Genomic DNA, 24,128 nt, shown 5'->3' with positions numbered 1-24,128 from the left:
CGGGACCCCATTAACACCCCCTTCCCACGTGCGCAGTGACCATACAGAACCACGACAGACCTTAGCCGTTTATGTATAAAGAATTGGGGTGCGGGACAGCAAGGGCGCGGGGGACCGGGAGCCTACAGGCCGATAACGTCGTCCAGCTCGAGGTCCGCGTCGGGGCGGCAGCTGGCCCTGGAGCGCTGCGCCCCGGAGCCGGGGTCCGCGGCGGGCTTAGCAGCCGCGGTCCCCGGGCGCTCCGCATCCATGACGCCCAGCACCGCGTCCAGCATCGAGGGGCCCAGGTCCAGGTGGAAGGACAGCAGCGGATCGGCGGGCGCGGGCGCGCGGAGGGCGGGCGGCGGGGGCTGCGGCACGGCGGGCGGCGGTGCGGAGCGCGGGGCCCCAGCCGGTGGCGCCCGGGGCTCGGGGGGCGGCCCTCCGCCATGGCGGCTCAGGAACGAAGTGTCCCCAAAGGCGTCGCCGCTGCGCCCCACGTGCAGCGTGTGGCGAAAGTCGCCGAGCGGTGCGGAGATGGAGAGGGCACCGCGCTCAGACCGCTTCTTGGGCTGCACTGGGCCCAACTGCTTCAGCACCGGCATCTGCGGGGGAGGGGCGGGTCAGCGCAGCCTCCATCCACCCCGCACCCCTGTGCGCGCCACACCCTGAGCCCTGGATCTCCCGGCCCTTCCCGGGACGTCCCCCATAGGGAGAGGATGATAAGGGCTTAGGGGGGGATTACTCCCATTTTACATGCAGGCAAACTGAGGCTCCCAGAGGCCTCGAGGCCGCAGCTGGTTTGATTCACAGCTCAGATTCAACGTCAGCTCTGCCCACGCTCAGCGCTCTGTGCTGATTCCACGAAGTAACGGGTGAGGTGCCTAGAGGCCAGGCCACGAGCGACCCTCTGGAGCGCTTCCCGAACTTGACCAAAACCCCAGCGCACACAAGCGGATTCCTGAACTCAGGGCTGGCTGTGCCCAGGAAGGGCAGCAGGCACAGTGCCTAGGGCCCACCCACCTCCGGAGGCTGGGGAAAATACTGAAATGTTTGATTTTCCAAGGTCTGGATTCTATTTGTCTTTATACCAACGCGATGGTAAAATACAAGTTTCGTATATACAGAGGGTCCTGCCTGAAGTTTCTGAGTGGGGAGGTTCAGGGCAGTCCTGGGAATCGGCATACAGCCACTGTCTGTCCTCATTAGACTTGATTTTGAAAGAGACGATATCTCACTTCCTGTCACTGGGTGAAAAAATTGGCAATGTGGCCTGCCTACACTGGAAGCTGGCAGCGTGTGAACTGTTAGCCAGGTATCCTCTGGCCATGTGGCCACACAGGATTCATGTTACATGCAAATCCTGCCAACCTTTGCCCACATCCTAGATCTGGGCTGTTTTTAAAATGAAACTTTTGGGAGGGCCTCTGATGACCTTTGCCTTTGTATTAACAGTCACCACTGTTCTAACCAACGATCCTCTATCTAGTTGAATTGAGGCCCCACCCTCTGCAGGCTGTATGACTTGGCTAGCTGTATGCATTGGGACACATGACATGCTCTCTGTCTGTTTCCTCTCTGTAAAATGGACAAAACATCACTAGTTCCCTTGCAGAGCACATAGAAAAGCTCAAAGAAAAACTACGTTGAAAACTATATGTAAAGGGTGCAGGCCTGCCCCGGCTGGTTAGCTCAGTGATTACAGCGTCGTCAGCCCAGTATATGGATGTCCTGGGTTCCATCCCTGGTCAGGGCACACATGAGAAGCAACCATCTACTTCTCTCCTCCATGCCACCCTCTTCCCCCCCCCCTCTCTCTTCTCCTCTCGCAGCCAGTGGCTTGATTGATATCCCCAGTGCTGAGGATAGCTGGGTTGATTCCTGCTTCAGCCCTAGATGAGGGTTGTCGGTGGATCCGGGTCTGGGCCCATGTGGGAGTCTGTCTCTCTCTCCTCCTCTCATTTAAAAAAAACAAAAACAAAAAACAAAAAAAAAAGGTGCTGGCCCATTGGTCGTGCTAGTGTTGAGGGGCAGGATATGTGTGTCCCCAAACAATCACCGTGCAACAAAAATTAAATCTGGTCAGATCCTAGGTGGAAAGCGAAGGAGCCAGCATGGCTCTTAGTCATGAGCACCCTGGGAAATATCAGTGATAAAGTGGAAAAAAAGGTAAAGCAAAAGCACTTAAAATCGTTGTATATGGTCGTGCTGGGAGAACTGCCCTCTGCCCTACCCACACACACACACATGCACACGCACTACATTTATTCTCTGGGAAAACCAGTCTTGGTTTACCACTTCTGCAGTGTTTCTCAGACTTCTCTGACCTCAAACCTAGATGAATAAATGTATTTTTATAGCGACCTGGGTAAACAGTCACCACGCCTTCCCCCTCTGCCCTCGTGGAAGGGGGGAAAAAGTGTGCGAAACAAGACTTAACTGTTATCGCATGCCGGGCACTTGGATATTTTCAAATTCTAATCAATTTTATTATTTTAAATGCTGAACTCTGCTCATTAATGAACCTCAACTCACAGTTTAAAATAATGATTAAAAAAAGTAAATGTTCAGTCAGCGCCCATTAATCCTCTGCTGTGAGCTATAGGTGAAAAGAGCTGAACTCAGACAGCTGGCTGCCCAGGTTTGGTTCTGCCTGTGCCCATTGCTGTGTGGCTTTGGGCAAGTTACTTAACCTTTCTGACTTCATTTCCTCATCCTGAAAAAGGAATGATACTCACATGATACTTTGTAGTCTCTTTTCAAGGGGAGGGGAGATGTTGGCCATGAAAGCCTTAGCCCAGTACCCAGCACACAGTAAACGCTCGCTCAACATGTGCTCAGTCGAGTCCCACCTTAGGTTACTGTCTCGTGTCCCAGACAAGGAAACAGACCTCAGAAAGAGTATGTGACTTGCCCAAGGTTACAAAGCCAGCTCGGTGAGACTCCAGAGGCCAGAGTCACTGCTTCCATTACCTCTTGGCCCTTTGCACAAACGTGAACCTGGGAAGCTCTTGGCCACATCCCACTTTCCTGTTGCCCTATCAGGAGATGACACTGCCATTTTCCGGCACCTGGAAGCACCTCAAAGCTTTGGTTTCTGACATCAAACACACCTAGGCTGCTGTCTCCTTTCTATAGGACCCTGAACCAAGTTCTGCAACCTGAAATCTCAGTTTACTTGGCTGGGTCAGAATGCCTGCGTGGAAGGGGTGGTTGGTTACAAAGTGATCTCGGGATGCTGACCTTTCCTTCCCCAAGCACTTCTTCTGAGCCAGGCGGATGCCTGTGTGCTTCCCTCAGATGAACGCACCTGTGATCCTCAGAGAAGCGCAAACAGGGGGAGACTGACCATGGCCATTTTACAGATGTGGCGGCTGAGGCACAGAGAGGAGGGGTAACTTGCCCTGGGTCACACAGCAGCAAGGCTGAGGGCCCGATTTGGATGCCAGCAGATGAACTGCAAGTCTAAGGCCGGCTTTCCATCCCCCACATAGCCCCACAGGATAGGGCGGGGGCGGGGGACATGCCTCCCATGGAAAAGATGATGTTTTGATTTAAAATCAAGGCCAGGGATGTCCTACACCCTCAACCATATTTGTTTGGTTCTCTCTCTCTCTCTTTTTCCATTCCCAATGAGGATAGTGACAGAAATGGCTTTTTGTTTTGTTTCGCTTTGCTTTGTTTTTTAATGCAAGTCGCCCCACGTCTCGGAGCCTCCTGATCTCTCAAATAAGGGCTCTAAGCTCCCTCCGGCCAAGTTGTGTGCTGCGTGCAATGAGGTCACAATCAGAAAAAGCCCGTCACTCGGCCAAGACTCCCACAGAGGGGCCGTTGTCTGTGACAAATGTGAAGCGGGCAGAGTGGCAGGAGCCAGTATGGGACCTGGACCTCCTGTCCCAGCGTCCTGGGCTGCGGCCCTCCTCCGCCTCCTCCCTTCCCTGCGCGCTCCAGCTGCTGAGGCGGGGGACACAGCTGGTTCTCCTCCGTCCCCTCCAGGCCCCAGCCATGCCAGGACGGAAGTCACAACCCGCTCCAGATCTGGCCCAACTGGTTCCCAGCCCGTGGGAGAGGCGGTGAGGCGCAGCGGGGGGACCCTGGAGGAAAAGACCCCGGCCCCTCGGGGCTGCAGGGCGCACTTCCTGAGGCCACGTGGCTGCGGCCCGGACTCCAGTGGCGGCGGGCTCCCTGGCGTCGGTCCCGTTTCCCGCCGGGCCTGACCGGGGCCCCGGCCCACCACGGCGCCCCGCTTACCTCGCGGTCCTCCCTGAGTGGGTCCCGCGCGCTCAGACTTGGCTCAAGCTGGGACGCCCCGTCCTGGGTTCGGAGCCCGCCTCGGCCTGCCAATCCCAGGCCCGTGCCTTCTTCCTCCTTCCTCCCCGCCGGATCTCACCTGCCAAGGGAAGTGTCATGACGGACCTGGCAGGGGTCAGGACCCAGGCGTCCGGGCCCCCGGTGCCACCTCCTCAGGCCCTTCTCTCTCGGGTCCTAGGGGTCCTGGCTCTCGGCACTTCCTCCTCAGCCCTGGAGGCAGGGGGTCCCAGCCCCTCTCCAGCTCAGACTCTGGAGTCTGGGCCCCACCCTTGGCGTCGCGGCCCGTCTTTACCTGCACCCGGACTCAAGCGTCAGCCCCTCTCGGGGGCCATGGTAGGAGCCCAAACGGGCGCCGCGTCACCGCGCAGTCCAGCTCGGTCCGTCTGGGGCGGACAGGGTTAAGGCGCAGGCCCCGCCCAGCCTTCCTGATCCCCCGAAAGTTTGCCTCCAGGACTGAAAGGACCAGAAGGCTGCAGTGGAAAGGCTGAGGCCCCTCCGGGTTGAGCGTGGAGGGGGAGGAGGCCCTGGCGGGGTGTGCGGCGAGGACGCGCGCGGGGGGTGCGGGCTGCGCGGGGCGCGCCCCCCGCCCGGCCCCTCCCCCTGCCCGGCTTGGAATTTCCTGAAACTTGGGAAGTCTGGTTGTTTAGGGAGAGTAATTTCTTCCAGATTGCAGCTGTTGGGGGGATGTGCGTGGGGAATGAGAGAGGGAGAGTGGAGAGAGGAAAGAGAGAGAGGGGAAGAGAGAGAGAAAGAGAGAAGGAAGAGGAGAGAAGAGAAGAGAAAGAAGAGAAGAGAGGATCAGACAGGTCAGGCAGTGAGACCGCGGGAACAGGGAAGTGGCCTTCCGGGGGCACCTCCGACCCTGATGTGGAGACTTTCGCGGCTGAATGTCCCCGCCTGACGCTGCTCACTAGTAGAGAGGTCACTGCATCGTTCCGCGCGCCTGTGCCTGGAGGTGACAGGACGAGGCTCAGACCTGGGTGTTTAGACGATCCCCCAGGGCCCAGTGTGAGGGAGGGCCTGCATGGAGGACGAGAGGGAGGACAGGCTGGAAGGCCGAGGGACAGGGGCCCGGCGGTTGTGAGCTGGGGCTGGGGTTGTGGGGCTTGACAAGAGTGTCGGTTTGACCGGTAGCAGGAAGGTGCTGCTTGAACACACTCTCCGAGGAGGAGCGGGAGTTTCTAAAGGTGAGGAGAGGAGGAAGAACCTTCAGAGCGGCCTGGGAGGCCGGGAAGAACAGAGGAGTGGGTGGAGTTCCATTTGCTCAAAAGCCAGGGCGTTGAGGCGCTGTGTCCCGGAGGCTGCGGGGACCGGAACGAGCAGGGTAGGTAACGAGAATAACGCGGGTCCAGGTGGTTGTAAGTCCCCTCCGGGTTCCACGTGGAAAATGGGCTGGGGCAAGCTGAGGGCTTGCAGGGCAGAATTTAAGGTGGGGGGTTACCACCGCAAAACTCAGAAACCAAGGTAATACATTTAAGGGGCAGATTTGTATTAACTATTTGTATGGATGTTAAATTCACATGAAATAATATTAACCATTTATAAAATTGTCATTTGGCACATTCTCAGTTTACCGCCTCTATCCAGCTCCAAAACATTTCCCTCCCGGGCCCAAGGAAATCCCATACTCAATAGCAGTCACTGCGCATGCGCCACAACACCCCCCTCACCGCCCCCCCACCCCCGGGCTGTTAACCTGTTTTTTTTTTCTCTATGGGTTTGCTTCTTCCGGTCATTTCATATACATGGACTCATCAGCTACCCGGTCTTTTGTAAATGGCTTCTCTCACGGAGCCTCACGTCATCAACAATAATCCACATGGTGGTAGCACGTGTCAGAGCTTTATTCTTTTTACAGCTCAGTGATATTCCACTGCATGGATAAACTACATTTCTTTTCTTTTTTAAATTTAGAAAAGTAAATTTAATGGGTGACATGGATCAATGAGAGTACATAGGTTTCAGGTGAATATCTCTGTAGCATTTGAACTGTTGATTTGTGTTGTGTGCCCATCACCCAAAGTCAAATCAATTTCTGTCACCATATATTTGGATAGATCACATTTGAAGATGAATAATATTTTAATGCAATATTTTTTTAAATGCAAAAGGATCCCTAATGAACAACATATCTAAACTTCAACTTGAAACCTACATGATCCTATTAACCACAGTCACCCTCCAATACACTAAATAAAAGGGAAAAAATAAATTTCAATGAAGACAGGATCATGGTTGTGATGAACTGTATTGGAGACTGGAGCAAAAAGAAAAAAAAATTGGTCACACTGATACCTTGTTGCTATTTTGTTTGATCCTATTAAAATGTCGATACTTTGTTTCCACAGAGGGGCTATTTATGCTTTCTGTTGTATTGATTCACTTGCTGTGTTACAGTGTTGTGGATCATGGTGGTTGAGTCTTTGGTGCTCCCTTGATGGTTTTTTTATTTTATTTTGTTTGTTTTCTGTTTTTGTTTTGCTGTTGTTGTTTGTTTGTTTGGCTCACCCTAGAGCCCTAGGCCTGAGTTGGAGCAGGGGCGCAAAAAATATGAACTTACTGACAACGGGACAATTCAGGAGGCAGGCTCACTTGGACTTGGGAGCTGACAGGGATCCAGGTTGCAAGACAGAGGAGCTGAGGAGACGCCATTCATTTTCTGTGGCTGCTGGGGCAGATTGCCACAATGTGCACAGTTTCTAACCACCCACATGTGCGATCTCACTTTCTTTTTTTTAATTTATTCATTTTAGAGAGGAGAGAGAGAGACAGAGAGAGAGAGAGAGAAGGGGGGAGGAGCTGGAAGCATCAACTCCCATATGTGCCTTGACCAGGCAAGCCCAGGGTTTTGAACCGGCGACCTCAGCATTTCCAGGTCGACACTTTATCCACTGCGCCACCACAGGTCAGGCCAGCGATCTCACTTTCTGTAGAGCAGACTTGTAATGGGTCCCTAGGGTCTCTGCAAGCTGGGATCAAAATGCCAGTGCCCTTACTTGGGACAGTCTCTTTCCAGCTGGGTCAGGTGCTGGCTGAGTCCGGTTAGGGTAGTGCGGGGACTGAACGACTCTTGCTTGTTGCTGGGCGTCAGCTGGGGCTGGTCTGCTCCAGGGACTGCCTGTGTGTCTTTTGTGTGTTCCATGTGGCTCTCTTCCAGCAACAGTGGGCTGAGTCCCTCTTACACTTAACAGACATTTCCCTAATTTGCTGATCAGCTCCCTGTCTCTCCTGCCTCCAGCCAAAGAAGGAGAGGGCTTTTAAGGTTCATGAGATTAGATTGGGTCCACCTGGATCGCAGGTGTACCAGTCAGGGTTCTCCAGGAAAAGAGAGTCAGTAGGAAAACCCAAGGTCACTCGTTTAAGCAAGGGGTTACTGGTTGGGCTTGGGCCCCTGGACTCCGGTCAAGATGCAATTGAGAAGCAATAAAAAAATAAAAGCCCTAAAGTGAGGCAACTACAAGTGGATGCTTCTCATCTCTCTCCCTTCCTCTCTCTCTCTCAAAAATAAAAAAGCTATAGTATTTTCTTTATAGAAAGCGAGGGAAAGAGACAGACAGGAACAGACAGTCACAAAGGGAGAGAGATGAGAAGCATCATTCATAGTTGTGGTGCCTTAGTTGTTCCTTGATTGCTTTCTCATACATGCCTTGACTGGGGGGTCCATCTGAGCCAGTGGCCCCTGGCTCAAGCCAGAGACCTTGGGCTCAAGTCAGTGACCATGGGGTCATGTCTATGCTCCCACACTCAAGCTGGCAACTTCGCACTCAATCCAGTGAGCCCCTGCTCAAGCCAGCAACCTTGGGTTTCCAACCTGGGTCCTCAGCATCCCAGGCCGATGCTCTATCCACTGCACCACCACCCGGTCAGGAAAAAGATATAGTATTAAGAAATCTATCTAGCCTGACCAGGCAGTGGCGCAGTGGATAGAGCATCAGACTGGGATGCAGAGGACCCAGGTTCGAGACCCTGAGGTCACCAACTTGAGCGCAGGCTCATCTGGTTTGAGCAAAATTCCACCAGCTTGAGCCCAAGGTCGCTGGCTCGAGCAAGGGGTTACTTGGTCTGCTGAAGGCCCGCGGTAAGGCACATATGAGAAAGCAATCAATGAACAACTAAGGTGTTGCAACGTGCAATGAAAAACTAATGATTGATGCTTCTCATCTCTCCATTTCTATCTGTCTGTCCCTGTCTAACCCTCTCTCTGACTCACTCTCTGTCTCTGTAAAAAAAGAAGAAAAAAAAAAAAGAAAAGAAATCTATCTAGTGGCCCTGGCCAGTTGGCTCAGTGGTAGAGCATCAGCCCAGCATGTGGAAGTCCCAGGTTCAATTCCTGGTCAGGGCACACAGGAGAAGCACCCATCTGCTTCTCCACCTTTCCCCTTTTCCTTCCTCTCTATCTCTCTCTTCCCCTCCCACAGCCAAGGCTCCATGGCCTCTGCCTCAGGAGCTAGAATGGCTCCAGCTGCAACAGAGCAACAGCCCAGATGGGCACCCCCTGGTGGGCATGCCCGGTGGATCCTGGTCAGGCGCATGCAGGAGGGAGTCTGTCAGACTACCTGCCCATTTCCAACTTCAGAAAAAGAAAAAAAAAAAGAAAAGAGATATCTATCTAGTTAAGATATATCTTTATTTATATTATATACAAAATATTAACTTTAACCAATCACCAAGTAATGATAATATCCACATAGCTTTGGTAGTGGATATGTATTGATGAATCAAGTAGCAATGAGTAAAAATATCTATGTCTGTGTAATATACACACACACATGCATATGGTTTATATCAAGAAACTGAATTTTGCGGTGCTGGGTGTTGGCAAGCCCCAAATTCGCAGGGCACCCCGGGAGCTGTTAGCCAGGCGGGAGCAGACCCTGCTGTCCCCAGGCAGACCATCTTCTCAGGGAAGCTTTTCTTTTGCTCTTCGGGCCTTTCAGCAGATTAGATCGTGCCCACCACCACCTGGAGGGTAACTTCCTTTATGCAGAGTGGCAGGTGTTAACCACATCTCCATGGCAACAGCTGGACAAGTGTTTGGTTGAAGGATGGGAGATGACAGTCCAGCAAAGTGGACACATCACGTTAACCACCAAGCCGGAATAACCGCCCCATCTTGAGGTCCATAACTTTCATCCCAACAACAAAGTTCCTCTTTCAGGGGATGCAGTGTACTGGCAGCTCCCAGAGACTCATGCCTGAACATCCTTAGAGATGCATCTGTCCACCTCATGGCCCTCCACAGGCAGGCCCTGGGGTGTGGGGCCGACACCCAGGTGAAGACCGGGTGTTACAGGGATGCTGACCCACAGAGAGGTGGGTCTCGGACCCATGTCTGTGGCGGGGCGGACACCTGGGAGCAGGGAAGAAGGAATTTGTTCAACAGAACTTTCTGGAATTGTGGAAATAGCCTGTTATCTGCACTGTTCAGTATGGTAACCCCACATGTCTCTTGAGCACTTGAAATGTGGCTGGTGGGGCAGAGAAACTGAAATTTGAATTTTATAAAACTTTAATGGATTTAAAATGGAAATAGGCACCAGCGATCCAGTGTTGGGCAGCTGCCATCCAGTGCACTTGAGGTGGGGTTAGCCCCGGGCTCGGGATGGGGGGCGCTGCCTCCTGAAAGGGCAGGAAGAAGGGGGAGAGAGGGGGGAACAGCAGCCTGGGCTCGTGTACGTGGTTGGTTGGGCTGCTCTGGGGTGGAAGGGGGGCTGAGCCCAGCGGAACTCCAGAGCAACATCCACTGGGCACTTGCTGTGAACCAAACCCTGCTTCATGTACTTCTAAGACATTATCTCATTTAATCTTCACATCAGCCTGTAAGGTAGGTGTTGCTCTTATGTCCCCTGAGCAGATAAGAAAACCGAGTCTGCGTGGCAGAGCCTCTCCCAAAGGTGACAAAGAGTCAGAGACCGTGAGCATGTGGAGACCAGCGCACAGGGTTGTGGCCATTTCTCCCACAGCTCGGGGGCGCGTGTGGAGAAGGCCCGTGGGCTGGGGGCTGCTAAAGGTGGTGGCTTTGCCATCGGAAAGCATTTGCAAAGGCCAAAGGGATTTTGAAAAGGACCCCTCTAGGTTCAGAAGGAGAGGGGAGAGACACAGAGGGAGTAGAGATGGAGAGAGAGAGAGAGAGAGAGAGAGAGAGAGAGAGCGCTACACTCAGAGGAGAGCAGAGACCCCAGAATGATGGAGATACACCCACACAACACAAACAAAGTGTGAGAAATACTAAAGAAAACAAAAGACATGCACAACACAAGGTACGGGGTAGACGATGGTGTAATGTAGAGATGGGAGACACAGAAACACAAACACCCACACACAGAAACAGAGAATGTAGGGCAGTTCCAGAGATGGAGAAACCGAGAGACCCAGTCCCTGAACAGTGAGAGGGGCAGAAAATGAGGGAGGGGGCAGGAAAGACAGAGAGGCTGAGCATCACACAGAGGAATGGAGAATTACACAGACAGACAGAGGGACAGAAGAAACCAGGGAGGCAGACAGAGCCAAAGATAAAAGCTGCAGCAATATGGGGGGAGGGGAGAGACAGAGAAAGGGTGGGGAAGGGAAGGGAAAAAAGGAGAGAAGGAGAGACAGATACACAGACACAGAGAGGCAGAGGAAAGCAGAAGAGAGGAAGGAGGGACGGTGCCAACAGAGGGAGCCCCAGGAGAAGCCTTCGCACTAGGGAGCGGGCTGCAGCCAGTCTGCCTGATTCCAACAACAGGCGAGTTCTGTCTCTGGGTCTCCCTGCGATGAGTATCGGCTCCTTCCTCCTTCCAGGTGACTCCTCTGGCAGTGCCCCGTGCCCCCGCAGCTCAGCCAATCTGCAGTTGCCTCCTCCTCTGTCTACTCACCCTACAAGAAGTTCCTGGGAGACTATTGCAGGTTCTTTGAAGGAAAGGGGTATCTTACTACAATTAGAAAAGCTGGCCCTGGCTGGGTAGCTCAGTTGGTTAGAGCATCGTCCTGATACACCAAGGTTGTGGGTTCAATACCTGGTCAGGGCACATACGAGAATCAACCAATGAATGCACAAATAAACGGAACAACAAAATGATGTTTTTCTTTTTCTTCCTCTCTCTCTAAAAACAAACAAAAAACAAAAGAAAAAGCAAACATTCACAACCACAAAAAACAACAATAAACAAACAAACAAACAAAACCCGCTGAGGAAGTAGGGAATTCCAAGAGATATTTGCTGCAAACTCATGGCCAAAGTACCATGAGCCTCAGTCTTCCTTCTACTGGGGAGTGTAGCATGGGATTGCCAAGATTCTCCTTGCCTTGCACTAAATGTAACCAGGAGAGATCCTGACAAGAGCACTGCATTGGTAACAGACAGGCTTGGCTTTGAGTCCCAGTCTCATCGACTCTTGCCTGTGTGGCCCCACGAGAGTCACTTTTCAACTTCTAGCATCAGTTTGCCAGGTGTTTAAGGGTTCTCAGCGACCCTCACAGCTGCCATTCCTGCTCACAGGCAGCTTATCAGGCCGTGTATAGCACATGGTGATTAGGATAATAACGGCAGTAATGGTAACAATAGTAACAACACCTTATGCTCTTGATTGAGAACTAACCGTTGTGTCAGGCACCTTATTCCATATATCACATGTATAAACAATTTGGTTTCTCACCAAAACAATGAAGTAGGTCCTTACCATGATCCTCATTCAAGAGATGACAAAATAGAGACAGTGCAGGTGACTTTCCCTAAGTCACATAGTTAACAATATAGGCAGAACTATAATGAGACCAAAGGTGCCTGGCTCCACATCCCATGAAAGCCAGAGTATCCTATTCTCTGACCACTGATCCTCCAAACATTCCTTCTAGGCAGACAGCACCATTATTGCCATTTTACAGAGAAACAGATGCTGGCTGGTTGGCTTAGTGGTAGAGTGTCGGCCCGGCATGTGGATGTCCCAGGTTTGATTTCTGCTCAGGGCACACAGGAGAAGCACCTATCTGCTTCTCCACCCCTTGCCCTCTCACTTCTCCCCCTCCCCCCACCCACAACCATGACTCGATTGGAGTGAATTGGCCCCAGGCATTGAGGATGGCTCTATGGCTTCACCTCAGGTGCTAAGAAGAGCTCAGTTGCTGAGCAATGGAGCAACGCCCCACATGGGCAAAGCATCTCCCCCTAGTGGGCTTGCTGGGTGGATCCTGGTTGCCATGCATGCAAGAGTCTGTCTCTCTGCTTCCCTTCCTCTCCCTGAATAAAAAAATGAAAAGGAAAAATGAGTCTCAAGGTGGTGAAATGACATCCCCAATGACACAGAGCTAGCCAGAGGCAGATGTTACTATGAAACGAGTTTGGTGTGACCCCACTGTTATCTCAGTCACACTCAATAGCTGGCATCCTGAATCTGTTCCCGTAAGAGACATCCTGATGTAAACAGGGGAGAACTAACATTGTGGGGCGCCCTGGGCTGTTCTGGTGATTTCGATGCTGGGTGTGGGGCCCACACCCCAAGTTTCTGAATTCTAACCCTATTTAGGATTCAAGGATTGCAAGGGAAGGCTGGATTAATGTCAGCTATGGCCAACTCCTAGTATTTTTATCTAATCTATGCTCCTGCTCTGACTGAATATCTTTCATTTGACTCCCGCATGGGGACTATATACAATGTTCACAATATTTGGGGGATATTTTATCGCTCCATATTCATTTAAAAATATCTCCTAATTTTTGTGAGCAGTATAGACGATCAAAAACGGGGGCTCAGCCAATGCAGAATAGCCCGTAGACTCTGACCATGGTGCTGAAACTAGACCCGCGCGGCAAACCCCAGTCAGCACCACGGACAGTAACGGCGGGCCCCACCCTCCTGGGGACCGATCCTGATGGTCGAATTAGGGAAGGTGTCTAGGTACAGGTCCAGAGGTGCTGGGGACACCCAGAAAAGGAGCCAGGATTTTGCAGGAGGCAAGGAACCTCAGCACGTGGCTGAGAGTCAGCTTGACCACAGAACGCCGACCTCGGGAGAACACAACTTCTTTCCCACTCTACACTGGGGCAGGCAACAGGAAGCAAAAATGGAAGCAGGCTGGACTCCATTGGGCCACGACGTAAGCTTCTGTGCGTTCACCACGAGTGCACATTGCGAGTGCGGTTAGGGTGCCCTCACTCCTGGCCTGTGGTGGCGCGGTGGATAGAGTATCAGCCTGGATCGCTGAGGTCGCTGGTTCAAAACCCTGGGCTTGCCTGGTCAAGGAACATACAACAAGCAATCAGTGAGGCAACCCAATCAATGAACAACCCAAATGAGGTCACTACAAGTTGACACTTCTCACTCCTCTCCCTCTCTTCTCTCTGTAAAATCAATACATAAAATCTTTTAAAAAGAAAGAAAAGAAAAGAAAGGGTACCCTCATGAATGTCAGGGCAGTGCTACCTGCTTTACAAACATTGTATCATTACTTCCCACACACACACATTGCAATAAAGTTTGTGAAATATAACATTTACCACTTAAGACTGTACCATTCAGTGGCATTTGGTCCATTCACAATCCTGTGCAACGATTGCTTCTCTCTAGTCCCAAAATATTTTCATCGCCCCTGCCCAAAGGAAACCGTGCACCCATTCTACCAGTCAGGGGTTGTCAGAAAAACAGAGCCGACAGGATGTGTGGATGTAGAGAGATTTATTTTATGGAATTGGCTCACACAGTGGTGGAGCCTGCGTGTCAGCAACCTGCAGGGTATGCTGGCAGGCTGGGACCTGTGGGGGCTGATGTAGCAGTCCACATCCAGTGGCAGTTGGCTGACAGAGTTCCAGAGGCTGGTTAGCAGAAACACACCCAGTTACAGCGGGAAAATGTGCTCTATGTCCATTTCTTAGAGGCTGTGGGTCAGCTGGGCTGGGGGTCATGGATTCTGGGAGATTAGGGGGTTGGGGCCAAGGATCATAAAGCACATACGCCTTCATTCCCTCCTTGAACTACAGTGATCACGGAGCTGGTTCTCCCCTGGGCTTGAGTTAGAGGTCTGGGGAAAGTCGCAGGTCTGTACCCCTGGGGAGGCTAAGTCCCACCGGGTCCAGGAGGAAGTGACACCCACCATTGCAGACCTCTCCTATGTCTCTATAGACCTCACCTGGCTGCCCCTGGACCCTGAGGAAGGCCCTTCCTGATGACACAGTTCTGCAGGGGGCCTGCCTGGTACTGCGGCCTCTCCTGGGGGGGGAGGCTGTGACCCTGAGAAGTCTCAGGTCTCTCCCTCCAGGGCCTGATTCTCCTTGTCTCCTCCTCATGGGCTGCACTCCCCTGTAACGTCATAAAGATGTGACTCAGTGTTGTGAGGAACGGAGGTGATGAGGCCACCCTCCCTAGTCACAAGTGCCTGTGTGCTGGGCCATGAATAGACCCAGGAGTCCTCATTGGTGTCCAGATGGAAACCCAGCCACCAGCGTAGATCCATTCAGTCCTTTGAAAACTCAACCTTCCATGAAGTGCTGCCCACAAACGTTGGGACAATATAACAGTTTCTTTAGTGCACTTGCCTCCACAGACCTAGGGGCTCTCAGTTTGGAAACCACAGAAACCAGCTGAGAGGCAGAAGAAGAGTGCAGAGTGCAGCCCGGGTTCCAGGACATAGAGGGGCCCAGAGACAAGGGCATCGTGCCTGAGCAGGGAGTCACCTGCCCTGGACAGCATGGGAGTGATGAACTGAGTGTCCTTGCAATGGGCCACTCCCCTCTCTGTGCACCCCGCTAATAACATGAAGGTGCGGAAGAGATTTATGGTTTCCGTTTTGCATGTGAGAAACCAAAAAGTTTGCATAAGGAAATGTGTGGTTTGGGGACAGTCAGCCTGTGAGTACCAGATGACAAGCCAGTAAGTGTCCCCACCTCCACCTCTTCTTAAATGGCCTTTCTCTTTTCAACATCTCCCCTCAAATCCACTCTGTGCAGCGCCCATAGCAGAGGATCATTATGAACTTTACCTGTCTGAACTCCTTCAGAACTTTCACTTGTTCTTATTAAGCTCAAGCTTTGAAACGTGTCATAACTGATTAGACCCTTTATGGTCTTATTCTATCTGTTATATATACGTATCTATGTATTTATATAAGTATTTGTATACCTAAGTGTTTATATATCTATCTCTGTAACTGTCTATCTATCTATTAACTAATATGTGTGTATGTATATATGTAAGTAGCTATCTATCATATATCTCTGTCTATCTTTAATGAATTACTATTAGGTGAGTTTCATGTGCACATGTTTAAGCCTGGTTGTGAAATGTCACACTAGGAATGACTTCCAGAAACCAAAAAAGCCTTTCTGAACCCAAATAGGGGAAGCTAGAGTTGGGCCTGGGAGCAGCCAGACTCACTTTCTGTGAGACCACAGAAACGAGGTCTATGACATGGCGGTTGTGAACCTGGCCCACCCATCTCCTGACCTGCAGGGTCCTGTCCTCACACCCCAGCACAAGGACAGAGCAGACAGTGAGAAGTTAGCCATGTCCCCCAAAACCACCGCCCTCCTAAGCCTTGGTGAGTTGGAACACAGAGGAAGACCCACAGGGACAGAGGCGTGGAACTCTGGATGGGGTCCAGGTCCCACCCACCTTAGTCCAACCTCTAGGCCTGGACCCGCTGGGCCGTGGGGGGAGAGACAGCCATGCAGGCCCCATCCACTCGGGGTCACGTGGGCCTAAGATTTCAGTGGAGGGTCCACACTTCTAATTCATTCTAAGTACTGGGTAGGTACAGGTCAGATACAAAAAGGCCAGAGGGGGCTGTGGTTAGCTCTGGGAATGTGTCTGGAACCCACTAGAGGGGAAGGAGGCTACACATTGGGAGCCATGTTGATGAGGGTGGTTTGGAGATTATGGTGAAGATTAAGTCTTTCTCTGCACCACACTGACCTTGACCTCCATTGAAGAAAACTAGGCGGTGGGCATTTTTTTTTTCCTCACTGGGGCTTCCTTTGCAGGTCTCTGCCTGGGCCAGGTGAGTCACACATGGGACAGTGAGTCATTTCTACACAATTCCTAATCCCTCTCACCCCAAGGGCAGCTCAGACAGGAGTCCTGTGGATTCCAGGAGGGATCCAAACCTCAATTTACACCAGAAGAGCATCCCCCCTGAGTCTCTCCTGTTGGCAACAGATACCTGTCTATCCATGATTTCCACACTCCTCAGAGCCAATAAACGCTAACCGGCCCCCTGATTCTCACTCACTCTGACCTGACTCCTCATTGCTCCCCCTCCTGCTTTCTCAGTGAAGGTCCTCAGTCCAGGACCAGATAACACCATCATTGTGCATCCTCATATCTCACCCCCCACGTCACTCCATCCTAGAATCCTGTTCATGTGTCCTCACCGGTCCTCACATGAGTCCACATCCCTGCTAGACGCTGTCTCCCCAATCTGAGCTCTATTAGCTCTCACCACCACAGCAGGTATGGGGCCTCCAGTGTTGTCTCCCTGCCGGCCCCGCCCCATTCTCTCCTGCAGGTGAATTTAGAAGAAAACAAATCAGATGACTTTACGTCCCAGCTGAAATCCTCAGCTGGTTGACTTGAGGTTGCATCAGATCCCTGGTCAAAGTATTTCCTCGGGGCCATGTCTGCCTCTGGCCACACCCTGCCCTGCTCCGCCGGATACATTTGTCTCTTTCAGTTTCTCAGACTCACTGCACTCACCCTGCACTCAGACTGTCTCACATGCTGACCTCCCCCCTCCAACACTCCAGCCTCCCCTGATCTGCTCAATTGAGCAACGTCCTACGTGCACCTTAGCTCAGACATCTGTCCCTCAGAAGTGTTCCCAACACCTTAGGTCTCCTTATTCCGTGCTGTCCTTCTACCTGCGGGTGCTCATCCCAGGGCTGCTCTCATCAAGGTTTTTCACCTCACTCCATGTTACCCTGACATCATTACTGATAATACAGAGGGTCTTGACACTTTATGTCTCTCTCTTGCAAAGATGATGTCTCTGTGGAGTTTGGCCACCAGCCTCAGAATGTCATCAGGGATGCAGTCTTCCTCGTTGTGCTCCACCACTCTAGTCCATGGCCACCAGCACTAAAGTTACCTCTTGTTGCAAGAAGGCGGCCAGGGCTCCAGCCATTGCATAGGTTTACAGACTGGTGGCAAAAAAAGGCAGAACTGGGAAAGGGACTTCCGGGCTTAATCTCCACCCTTGAAGCTGTCTTCCTGGGACTGTCGCCAGCAGAGCTCCTTCTATCTCATTGTCACAGACATGGTCACAGGGCTGCACAGATCTGATCCTGTGGGTACAGGGGCTGTTTGGGTTTTTTTTCTGTCGGGAGCCAATCCACTAGTGCTGGCTAACAAGGTCACAGCAGAAGAAGATCCACAACTGCTGGTTGACAAAGTCACAGCAGAAGAAGACCAATGGTTGCTGGTTAGTAAAGTCACCGCAGTGAAGACTAACAGCTGCGGGTTGACAAAGTCACCGCAAAGGAAAGGCACAACGATACTTCCCCCTTTAGACCTTTTTGAATTAATCTGGTCTTATATCCCCCCTTTTCTGGGTGTGTGCTATCATTTATGGCACAGGGATAATAGTACCGTGCTTTCCCTGTAGATTCATAGTAATTTCTTTGGAAATGAGACAGAGGGTGTGAGTTCCACAGAAAAGCCTGTAAGCCCCTTGAACTGGGCTCATAGACATAAGGGGCTGGCTATGATATCCCTCATAAAGGGTTAAGTTGGTAGGAGAATTTCTTCTTATTAATCATGTTAGAAAGAATAGATTGTGACTTATGAATAGGTAGGAAACAGTAACTATACACAGAGTACTTTTCAGCCTTCACTTAATTCATCACTTTTCCTCCCTAGCCTTCTCATGTGGTAGAGTAAAGAAACTTTCCATTCTTCTTGCATACCTGACCTGCAGGTGGTGGAACACTCTGAGAAAAGTAAAGTTAGAACTTAATTAGTGTATGAATATAGTAATAAATAAAATTTGACTAGACAATAGTATCCTAGACAAGGAAGAGTTATTAATCATTATTGACCTTTTGGAAGTTTGTATCAATATTGTTATTGCTGTTCAAGTTATTGTATAATTGTACTTTGAATGACTTACAGTTTATAGAAATGAATTAACTGTTACCTAGAAAATGTAACCATAGTGAAACAAAAACAATGATTAATCAATGTATTCTGAATATCATGTGATTGTAACTTAGTGTGTGTGCATAAAAGGAAAGCTAGACCAGCAATTGAGAGAGATGCCGGGCAGTAAATGCTAACTGGAGAATAAAGAGAAAGAAAAGAATTCGGCTCTCTCACTCGATTCCTGCCGACGCCGTCTCTTCCTGTGGGACCCCTGGATTCCCCCCGGGGCTGGACCCTGGCATTTTTCCTTTTATGTGAGGCTCTTAGCCTGGCTAAGAAGTGAGGCTCTGATTCAAATGAGGATGTAGAGTGCAGATGTAGTGGAGGTGACATTAGTCTCAGCCCTATTGTCCTCCTGTTGTCACAGGGAAGGGAAGGCTATTTCCTCATAATGGACCCTGATATCCTGCTCTGCTTCCTCCCAGGGGTCCTGTTTTAATAATCCACCAGCGCCAAGCCAGGCTCTGTGATCTCCCAGGGACAGCCTGTGACCATCGTGTGCCAGGCCAGCTTCGGCAGAGTCATCCACCAGGTAAAGGAGGATGGAGGACTTGCTATATAGATCTGAGAATCATGTCTCAACATGGGCCACAGGGGCCAGGGGCCAGATTCTTCATCCCACAGAGAGTGCGGTCACTGCAGGGAGTTATCGCTGCTGCTGCTGTCACAAAGGGTCCCGCTGGTCTGAGTGCAGTGAGCCCCTGGAGCTGAGGTGACAGGTGAGGACGTCTCCACTAAGCCCTCAGGTTTGCCCCAGGTCCTGTTCCCTGTCCCCAGCTGTGTCCTCTGTCCTCGGGCTCCCTGGTCTCCTGGTGAACCAGAGCCTTGGGGCTCCCTGCCCCTCTGCACACACGTCCTTCAGCCTTCACAGGACGCTGGTCCAATAGACATGATGGTGAAGAGTCTCGTCATGAAGACATGGTCTTCCACAACGCAGGGTGCAGGTGGAAGCCCATGGAAAGTGGAGCTCACCCACCCCCAGGTCCAGGCCACGCTGCCCAGGCTCACAGCCCAGACCACACAAACTTTCCAGAGCCTGGGTGTCAGGTGAAGGGGCAGCAGTGGTCATGAGGTCTCCCTTCCAGGTCCCATCACGGCCAGAGGATCTGGACACAGGCAGGTGAGTCCACCCCCTCCCCAGGTGGTTTCTCGGCTGGACACCATGGTTCTCCCAGCAGCAGGACTCACGTGCAGGGGAGAGGGCTGGTTTGGATGACGTGGGAGGGGCTCTGCATTTGAGTCTCCTGAAAACACCAGGAAGCGGAGACCCCGGGGCATTCTGGGACCAGACTCTGTCCTGGGGACCCACTGCGGACACTCCCATTTGGCGGAGCCAGGATGTGTCTTTCAGGAACAGGGGTCTTTGAAGGTCTGAGCAGCTACTCTGTGTATGAGGCCTGACCCAGGGCTGCAATATGTAGACAGGACCAGGATCCAGCCCAAGAACCCTGTTCTTTCCATGGGGATCTTTACCCATCACAGCCCCGGGAGGAGGACTGCTCAGCACGAGTGCCCATGCGGGAGTATTCTTGGAACATTCCATGTATTCTAATCCAAACTCGTCTTTCTAAAAAAATTTGTTTTTGAAATATCATTGACATAGAACATGAGTTTAAAATGAATCAGATGCTCATGTGATGCATTTATATAGCATCAAATTACCTTTGTAGCTGTGAAATGTGCAACCACCTTCCCCACCCTTGATCGGCCCTTCCTCCTAGCACCCAGCTGGGAACGGCTCTAAGCCCTGGGCCATCTCTCCTGGTCTCTCTCCTGACCCTTCAGTCTTCAATCCCTTTATGATATTGCACTAGCTGATGGTCACCCGACTTTCCCTGTTTCCAGGGCCACTGGGGGAGCAGATGGGAAGAGAGCTCATATGAGCAGAATATTTCTAATGCACTCAGTACCTTGCTGAGAAATTAACATTGAATGTTTGGAGGGGGATTTTAGGCTTCCCATTTTATTTTATTTCATTTTATTATTTTTCTGTGTGTGTATTCAATTAATTTTTATTTTGCCCCAAAGTTGACTTTGTTCATACTCAAAACATAAACCATGGATAGCTTGTTGTTGTTACACCACATTCTTAGGAAAGTGAGGCCTCACATCTGGCCAGGGCTCCTGTCAATAACTTTTACAATTCCCATTTTATCTCACCTATGCCAGACGGTGAATCCTGTGATGACCGGGGCAAGCACGCCCAAAACCACAGCGATCCACCCCGCAGGGTGGACCCATGGCCGGTGCACCCTCAGACATGAAAGCCCTATTCACAGAGAAGGCACCCTTCTTCTACCTGCATCTTCTCAAGGTACCAGAGCTCATTCCCGGGTCTCTGGCAGAGGGAGCGCTGAGAGGGCTGGAGCTGAGTGAGGACAGCGTGACATTGGTGACCCCGGGAGAGACATGTCGGGTACGGCCACTGGAACCTCAGTGTTGAATCACGCTCCGGTACCAGGCTTCCCGTTTTCAATAGGAGGACTTGTCAGTGTAAAGTGGCGTGAAGCCTTGCCCAAGCACAGATGTTTTATTTTCATTTGGACGCTGGGAACTGAAACTGATGTCAATTGGTTGCACAAACCCACGCTCTGCCTTGTCCTGTAGGTTAAAGTGAGGTCCACACCCAGGAGTTTCATAAGAGATGAGTTCAGCCTCATCTGTGCATGAGGAAAATAAATATTTTTGGAGGTCAAAGGCCTCCACCCCATCCCACTAGCAGGAATGGACTGAAGAGAGATTTCTCTCTTTGCACGAGGACATTGACGTAGAACCACGAGATGGGCACATCCTGTGTCCTGTGCCGGCTGCAGGCTCAGTCCTCTCTCTCTCCAGCTCCAGGACGGTGCAGGCTGCAGGGAGAGGACATGTTCCCCCGTCCCACCACCCTGCTGGGCCTCGGTGAGTCCTGGAATGGAGAGACAGCATCCATGGACAGAGGGGTTGGTAGGTGGGGGAGGTGTCTACATTTCTGCTGAGTCTGAACAGCCGTTTAGGGGACTCATGGTCCCTCCTGGAGGTCTATCCCTTCAACTCTGGCCCCAACCATATCTGACCTTAGAAAGTTCAGTCCTGGAAGCAGGGACCTGGGTAAGGGGACAGGTTCAGCCTGAGCACCTGATTGGATTTGTCTTGCAATCAGAGCCAGAAGAAGGGTTGTGTCAGAGGTAAGACTGAGGAGGGTGGTTTGGAAATTCTCAGAGGCTGAGCCCGCTGCTGCCATCAGGGCCCTGAGAGCAGCCCTGTGAGGACACCGGGCACTGGGTGCTTTTCTCACGAGACCTTCTCTTCCAGTCCTCTGTCTGGGCCACACGATCCACACACAGGATGGTGAGTCTGCCTTTTTAATTTAGGTTTTCGTATATGCTTTATTTTTAAGAATAATATTTATCTTCAGCTAGAATGTGACCCATGCCTCTTTCTGTGTCGGGACCCATCTGCGCTCATGCCACCTGTCTCACTCATCATCAGAATCCCAGCCTTTCTATCACTGACAATTTCCCCTCAACTCCGACCTCTTCTCGGGCTGATGTCTCGACACTGGGCTCGGCGAGCTCACACTTGGCCATCTGTTCTCTGCTCAGAGCCTCTCCCCTCTGATCCCAGATGAGATCAGCTCAGCCTTCGTCTGTCCTGTGACCCCACTCACCGCAGGGTGTGTGTCACAGCGTGTGGCTGTGGGTTTGCACAGTTCCCTCGTCAGCCCTGTGCTCCCTCTGCACCTGCAGCCCAGGAAGGGGGGACCCTGTGTGAGTGTCTTGTGTGTGTGAAGCCAATGGGACAGGGAGGGCGTCTGCACACGGACAGACAGGAGCTAAGATATGGATGAAGAGTGAGTGGATGAGCGACTGAATACGTGAGTGGTGACCCTGGGCCAGTGCCGGCCTCTGTCTGGGACAGTGTAACCTGGATGCCTTTCTCCTGGTTCAGGGCACAAACCCGCTCTTCCCCCCGCCCAGCCTAGTGAGACGCATGGGTTCTCAGGAGCCTCAGGGACAAGGAAATGAAACTAGGCTGAGGGCAGGGAGACATACCCAGGACCCCAACCTTTTCTGACATCTCTTGTGTCACTGTGAGAAAAGCCTTGTGTCAGTGGGGCAATCCCTCTGCAGTGATGAGAATTCAGGTACCTGGAATGGGCATGAGGGGTGATATTTTGGAAAAAGAATGATGGAAATGTTCTAAAACTGGTTTGTGGTGGTGATTGCACAGCTCTGTAGGTGCTAAAGACATTGACGTGCGCACCTAAACCAGGGGAAGTGTGAGTTGTGGTGATTTCTTCATAATGGAACTTGAGACCCTGCTCTGTTTCCTCCTGCCTGCACCCTCCATCAGGGCCGAGCCAGGCTCTGTGAACCTCCGGGATGGCCTGTGACCATCGTGTGCCGGGGTCCCGCTGGGGCTGACGTGTTCCGCCTGAGGAAGGAGGAGAATATCTTTGCTTTCAGGGATCAGAAAATCATGTCTCGACATGGGTCACAGGGGACAGAGGCCAGATTCCGCATGCCCACAGTGAGTGCGGTCACTGCCGGGAGTTACTTCTGCCTCTATCACATGGGCTCCCTCTGGTCTGAGCCCAGTGAGCCCCTGGGGCTGAAGGTGATGGTTGAGGAAGTCTCCCTTCCACCCTCAGGTGTGCCCCAGGTCCCTGCACCCTGCTGCCAGCTGCACCCTCTGTCCACAACCTGTGTCTGCCTGCTGACCCCAGCCCTCTGGGTCCCCTGCCCCTCTGCACACATGACCTTTTACACCCGGCTCAGGACTCTGAGCCCTGGTCCTCTCTGTACAGCATGATGGCCTGGACACTGAGCCCCTATGTCATGGTGGACACAGAGCTGTCCCTGCTGGGCTGGGTGGGGATGGGCTTCCAAAGAACCTGCAGGGACCCACGTCCTGCAAGGAGACAGGTGTCCCCTCCCTCAGGATGGTGTTCAACCTTCCTGCTGCTGAAGCACACTCTGTGTGGCCCCTGCAATGTGTCCTGTGTTGTGATTCACCCTCCACTGGACAAGTCACATGGTCCATGGGGCCCCTGTCCAGGGCTGGACGGTGCTTTGGGGGATGCTTTGGGTGAGGCTACACCTGACTGGTTCAGCTAGGACAGTGAGAAGGAAGAGAGAAAAATTCTTCCTTTAAAATTGAGCATTTTCTCTCCCTCTTCCCCTCCTCCCTTAGCTGTGATCAGACAACCTGTGGGTCAGTGTACAAGGGGGCCCCCACCATCCAAACCAAAGGGGGTGTCCACCCAGTTTATCCGAACCTTGTGACTCCTCACGGCCCAGGGGAACAGTGGGTGGCACAGTGGCCCAGCTAGGTGGGGTCAGCCTCCAGGACCCTCTGATCTTGGGGCTACATGAGGTGGATCCTGACTACCCTGTTTGTCCCTAGGGACCCACTGCTTTGTGCTAATGTCCTCAGGTTGGTGGGACATTCCCAGGAGTGCCCAGACCCTCAGACAAACAGAAGCAGAGAGTTCCATCCCCCTGTCCTCACGTCTCCCAGTCCCCTTTGCAGGGAGTCCAGAGGTGACAGCTATACTGACGGGTGGGATAAAGGGGGGGATGCGGTGGGAGTGAAGACCAGGCTGAGTGGGACAGACCGAGGGGGAGAACTTGGGCTCAGTGTCCCTCCTGCCCCTCACAGGAGCCCTGGAGTCCCCAACTGCCCCCTCCAGAAACCCTTCTGGGCTGGGAGTGGAGACCTCAGCCTGGGGTGCCCTTTCCTCGGGGC

At 52.1% G+C, this 24,128-nt stretch overlaps 3 protein-coding genes across 3 annotated transcripts in view; 2 read left to right on the top strand and 1 right to left on the bottom strand.

Annotated features, from left to right (window-relative positions):
• Positions 1 to 24,128, top strand: part of LOC136331981 (uncharacterized) — a 228,248-nt gene that overhangs the window by 201,830 nt on the left and 2,290 nt on the right. The gene's annotated exons all lie outside the window — the stretch shown is intronic.
• On the bottom strand, positions 56 to 5,139 carry CDC42EP5 (CDC42 effector protein 5). Its single transcript, XM_066271129.1, has 3 exons — positions 4,583 to 5,139; positions 4,231 to 4,369; positions 56 to 584 (listed from the first exon to the last, which is right to left on the bottom strand). The coding sequence occupies exon 3, from the start codon at positions 582 to 584 to the stop codon at positions 123 to 125; it is 462 nt and encodes a 153-aa protein (XP_066127226.1). The 5' UTR covers positions 4,231 to 4,369; positions 4,583 to 5,139; the 3' UTR covers positions 56 to 122.
• On the top strand, positions 15,768 to 23,927 carry LOC136328844 (leukocyte-associated immunoglobulin-like receptor 2). The gene is given in 6 exon segments (XM_066264832.1): positions 15,768 to 15,801; positions 21,693 to 21,732; positions 22,713 to 22,750; positions 22,753 to 22,997; positions 23,159 to 23,251; positions 23,913 to 23,927. Coding segments are annotated over 6 exon segments (465 nt in total).

Source organism: Saccopteryx bilineata, chromosome 3 (genome assembly GCF_036850765.1).
Source record: "Saccopteryx bilineata isolate mSacBil1 chromosome 3, mSacBil1_pri_phased_curated, whole genome shotgun sequence".
NCBI lineage: Eukaryota > Metazoa > Chordata > Mammalia > Chiroptera > Emballonuridae > Saccopteryx > Saccopteryx bilineata.
Note: the sequence above shows the minus strand (reverse complement) of the source record. Positions and strands in the feature narration are given on the sequence as shown.

Coding starts and splice junctions, on each gene's coding strand:
- CDC42EP5 (XM_066271129.1), bottom strand. CDS start 584: ATGCCGGTGCTGAAGCAGTTGGGCCCAGTGCAGCCCAAGAAGCGGTCT.